This window comes from Bison bison, unplaced genomic scaffold (assembly GCF_000754665.1).
Source record: "Bison bison bison isolate TAMUID 2011002044 unplaced genomic scaffold, Bison_UMD1.0 scf7180017864223, whole genome shotgun sequence".
Taxonomy (NCBI): Eukaryota; Metazoa; Chordata; class Mammalia; order Artiodactyla; family Bovidae; genus Bison; species Bison bison.
In genome coordinates this window covers 2,445,643-2,450,893 of record NW_011494795.1, presented here as the reverse complement: position 1 = coordinate 2,450,893, position 5,251 = coordinate 2,445,643, and the positions used below count along the sequence as shown (strand labels likewise).

At 59.9% G+C, this 5,251-nt stretch overlaps 1 protein-coding gene across 1 annotated transcript in view; it reads right to left on the bottom strand.

Annotated features, from left to right (window-relative positions):
- The window catches only part of LOC104992782 (trinucleotide repeat-containing gene 18 protein-like), a 15,270-nt gene that overhangs the window by 6,920 nt on the left and 3,099 nt on the right, over nt 1-5,251 (bottom strand). Inside the window, exons 2-4 of the mRNA XM_010845771.1 lie at nt 1,443-1,618; nt 888-1,024; nt 586-714 (exon numbers count right to left, since the gene is read on the bottom strand). Of these exons, the coding sequence (XP_010844073.1) occupies nt 586-714; nt 888-1,024; nt 1,443-1,463 (287 nt within the window). The 5' untranslated portion in view covers nt 1,464-1,618. The remainder of the gene's footprint in view (nt 1-585; nt 715-887; nt 1,025-1,442; nt 1,619-5,251) is intronic.

Genomic DNA, 5,251 nt, shown 5'->3' with positions numbered 1-5,251 from the left:
CTGAGAAGACCCACGGCCTCTCCTGCGGCTGTGAAGGGACCCTGTGGCCCCTCTGCTTCCTCACCCACGCCCTGCTGGCCGCCTGCCCTGCTGGCCCAGGCTGACGCGTGCTCCGGAGGCCCAGGGAAACCTCAGCGGCGTTCCTCTATCCACAGCTAACCCAGAGGGAGTGCTCTCGCTCCGGCCACACGTGGCTCCAAGGAGCCTCTCCCCAGCATGCGTGGAGGCGGAGGCCCCGGACACAGGGAGCACCCCGGGCACAACGCACCAGGAGCCCGGGAGTGACGCCGCCCATCACAGAGGGAAGCAGGCCCTAGCCGCAGAAGACGCCGGTGCGGCAGGAAGACAGGCCTGACTGGGGTGACACTCGACTTGCTGGCTGGGGTGGGTGTGCCTGTCCGCTCCACGCTCGCCCTCCTGGCTGGCCCAGGGCAGCGCGCCGTGCTGCCCGCGAGCTGCCGATCCCGGCGGGTCAGAGCCTGAGGGACGCCAGGTCCCTGGCGCCGACACAGGCCCCGCACGGGCCCGCGCGCCTCCCCTCCGAGCTCTGTGCCAGTCCCCGACCCACCGAGGGGCCAGCCTTACTTTCCGCTATGGATGCGGCTCTTCCCTCTCTTGCGGGGGGGCGACAGGGCGCTCAGGGCGTGGGTCCGTTTCCGCGGCCTGCCAGGGCCTCTGCGTGCCAAGCTTCTATGGGGTTCCTCGCGCCTGTCCCTTAAAGAGAATCACACGCTGGGCTGTGAACCCGGGGGTGGGGTGGGGCGCGGAGAAGGGGGCGCACGGAGCGCACACGTCACTCGGGGCCACGCACACCTGGCGGCCTGCACGGCGGACCTCCTGAGCGCGGCGCCTACAGAGCCCGGCCGCGGGCGGCGGGTCGCACTCACTCGGAATCGCGGCGCCGCTGCAGCTTCACCAGCTCACGCTGCTTCTCCTTATACTGGCGCTGCACCTCTGCCAGCCGCATCCGGAAGTCCAGCTCCATAGCGTCCATGCTCTCCAGGGAGGACTTCATGGCGTACATCTGCGGGGAGCGGCGGGTGAGCGCGGGGTCTCACAGCAGGGACGCCACCCTCACCGAGACTCCCCGTGTGCACGCCAGGGACCGGAAAGCCAACCCTGCAGGGCCATGTCCAGGCTGAGGTGGCCCGCAAGTGCCTCTCGGGCAGGGCTGGCATCTGTCACATGCACATCTGCTCTCCTCGAGCCCCCAAGCTGTTGCCCACGGGACACACCCTTGACACGTGATCATGTGGTACACTGAGGCCAGGGAAGAGGAGACAACTCGCCGGGGACTGCCCCACAAGGTGGTGGTGGAAGCTGGGAGTGCAACAGGTTCCCCCAAGCGTGCAGCCTGCCAAGGCCCAGGCCAGGTGGCCTCTCTGGGCACACGCCGTCCTCCGCCCAGCCCGCTCCCCCAAGCCACGCCCGGGACGCCTCACCCGCTCGTCCTTCTTCTGCATCCAGCTGTACTTCTTGTTGGGGTTCAGCTCACGTGGAAGCCGCAGGTTCTTGAGTGGATCCACGAAGGGGCCGTCCAGCACCTCCTTCAGCACGTGGCTGCTGGCCGCCAGGAGGCTCTCCAGCGAGGGCCGCACGGGCGGGCCCCGCTCTGCACCTGCGGGAGGAGGCAAGTGAGCCCACGCTCTGGGGGCCGGGCTCACGAGCACCTCGGCGACCCTCCTCAGATCCCTACCTGGGAAGAGGACATAGGCCAGGGTCCTGTCCTTCACAGCACGTCCACTCAGACGCGCAGGCGGTCACCAGAGAACGGCAGAGCCGCGCCCTAACAAGGCAACTCTGTTTCTGCTTATCTGTCCTGAAAATCTTCCACAAGGACTATGCGTGGTTTTCACCATCAGAAAAAAAATAACCCCATGATAAGTTCTGTAAATTGCGAAAGTCACATGTGCACATGATAAAAACCACAAACCAAGCAAAGAAGTGTCATGAAACACAAGCCTTCTTCCTCCCACCACCAGGCCCCTCCCAGAGGATGCCTCTGCAGACACTGCGTGGTAGGTGGTTCCAGAAACTTTTACACACATTCAAACATGGGTAACACCCAGGCATCCTTCACAAGCAGAAAGTGAAAGTGAAGTTGCTCAGTCATGTCCGACTCTGCGACCCCCATGGACTGTAGCCTACCAGGCTCTTCTGTCCATGGGATTTCCCAGGCAATAGTACTGGAGTGGATTGCCATTTCCTTCTCCAGGGGATCTTCCCGACCCAGGGATTGAACCTGGGTCTCCTACATTGTAGACAGACGCTTTACCATCTGAGCCACCAGGGAAGTCCTCAAGTTTCACAAGCAGAAATCGGCACCCATCAATACACACCACATCACCCTCTGCTCGTTGCTACTCAACGTGTTTTCCCATTAGCACAAAAATACGCATGCATGCTATAGCTTGAACCCGAACAGAAAGTGCCATTTCTGTAAGTCAGAACCACTAGAATATCAGCAATTTTATGCAGCGAAACTGAGTAACAGCAGCCTAGTTTTCTCTCGGATCAATAAGCTTTAATTTACCTAAATAATCCCCTGCTGATGGCATTCAGGTGGCTCCAGATTTTTTTGGTTTTTTTTGTAGTGAACAGACAGGCACTGTCTCCGGAAAATTCCTGTCTGTGCAATTAACATGATCAAGGTGTGTGCGTTTATCTCTCATGAATATTCCGACTGCCCTTCAGAAACGCTGCAGCAATTCAGGATCTCAACGGTGGTACCTGAGAACCTATTTTTCCACAGTCTTTCTACCAAAATAACATGAGTTTTCATTTTCCAACTGATGTTTCCTTTGTGATGTAACATATGATCAATTTTTGAGAATGGTCTGTGTGTATCTGAGGGGAAAAGTATGTTCTCTTTTTAAAAGAGAGAGCTTTTAAAAGTATTTATTAACTTAGCCGCACTGGGTCTTAGTTGTGGCACGCAGAACCTTCCATCTTCCTTGTGGCATGCAGAACTTTTAGTTGTGGCATGCCAGCTCTTAGTCGGGGCATATGGGATCTACTTCCCTGTCCAGGAATCAAACACAGTCCCCCTGCATTGGGAGCGCGGAGTCTAAGCCACTGGACCACCTGGGAAGTGCCGGAAAAGTATATTGCTTACAACCAACGTGCAGAACTCCCTAACTTCAACCTTAACAAGTGTATCGCCCAGATCAGGGCTTCTGACCCCAGGCGCCATTCACATGGCCGTGGCTCGAATCTCTGCTGCAGGGCGGCTCTTGGGCATCATCCTGGGACACTGAGAGGCGTCCTCGCCTTCACCACCAGGTGTCAGCAGTGCTCCCCTCGAGTCACAACCACACGTCACCCGTGCTGAGGTGAGAGCCCCTGCTTCTGGTCTTCTGTGTCTTTGGGACAGACACTGAGGCCTCAAAGCAGTGAACCCCACCAGCCTCAAGCGCTGGCACTAGACTGAAGCACGTGGCCCACGCCCCAGGTGACACACCCCACCCCAGTCCCTTCGAGGTCCTCCGAGCCGTAAGCTTCTCAGTCGCTGGGTAAGGCAGGGGAGAGCTGCTTCATCAGAGGAGATCACACAGTGACTCCATCACCTGCTTCACTCTCCAATGCACCAGCCTCGCTGGGGTCCCCAGGACACAGAGGGGAGCCTGGTGGCCAGAGGACAGCAGCTGCGTGCCCCCAAGTCCACATGGAAAGCCCTAACACCGTCACAGCTCGGAAGGCAGAGCCTTTCAAGAGGGAACAAGTTAACACGAGGGTGTCAGGGTGGGCGATGTCTGATCCAGCAAGACTGCATCATCATAAAAGGGGACGTTTGGCTACACAGACACACGTGGAAGAATTCCACAGGGAAAGGGTGGCTGTCCACAGGTCTGCGGAGGAGAGATGCCTCAGGAGGAACCAACCCAACCCTGCTGACACCTGGATCTAGAACGCCCAGCCTCTCAAGTCATGAGAACACATACTCTTGTTACTCAAGACTTGTCCCCCTGCCCCGCCCCACCGCGCTTGTATGTTTATTACAGCAGCCCGAGCTAATACCCCAGCCCTGCGGCTGTACCAACACAGAGGTGACCTGGGAACCAGGCCAACACTCACTGGAACCTCCACGGGACCAGGCGTCCATCACAGACACTACGGTGCCGGAGGGCGGGAAGGACGGCTGCTCGCCTTGGGACACCCGTGCTTGCTGCCCACAGGTGGCTGCGTGGGGCAGGAGTCGGGAAGCGGGGGTCCAGTGGCGCCAGGAAGTGATGGGGCCGCGGGGCAAGCTGGAGCCCTGGACCACTCGCGGCCCAGGCCTGTGGGCCCTTGGCAGGGCACTGATGCTTAGGGTCCGTCCATGACCGTTGGAGGCAAAGGGCCCCCAGGCCCTCCCCTGCACGCCGGCGCCTCCAAGCGCCTGCTCCAGCCCGACGCCGGCCCCCACCCCGGGATCACAGAGCCCACGCTCAGGCCAGCAGACCTGCACTGCAGAGTGCCGAGGGCACGGCAGGGCACCACCAGGAGCATCCATGTCCACGCCGACCACTGGGCTCCCCCTGAATGCGCCCCTCCCACTGCTTCCCCACTTCAGAAACCTTTCTTCTCTTCCAGCAACTCGGGTCAAAAGCCTCAGCCTCGTCCTTACACACCCAACTGCAGTCCCTTCACAAAGCCTGCCGGCTCCAACTTCCACCCAGAACCCACCTGCCCGCACCTGTGCGCCCCTCACCACCCTGGGCCTGGATGCAGACGGGAGCCTCTACTGGGTCTCCCCACCCCAGCATCAGCCCCCACACAGCCCCCAAAGAGACCTCAGTGAGGTCTGATCCTATCACTGCAATGCAAATCCTCCTTCCAGCGGCCTCTCATTTCACTCCAAGTGAGTAAAAGTTGACCCCAACAGTGACCCCACTTCCCAGCACCCACTCTCCCCTCGGGGCTCCCCTCCCGCCCCTGGCCTCCTCACCTTTGCTCTACCCTGGGGCAAACAGTCACCCCAGGGCCTTTGCACTTGTTCTTCCTTGAGCCTGGCGTGGCTTTCCCCTGAAGAATCTCCCTCCCCCACCTATTGAGAGGGGCTTCCCTGGCCATCTGCTATGGGAGACCACCTTCCCACCCCTGCCCTGTCCCCCCCGACTGTTTGGGCCTCCCGCTTGTCACCCCAACAGTGCTGAGGGCTGCACGTGGAGAGCCTGGTTCACTGCTGGTACCCAATACTGCCGGGAGTACAGGAGGAGCTAAATGAATGCATGAATCAGGCAGCAGCGTGAAGACGGGCAAGAGCAGGCAG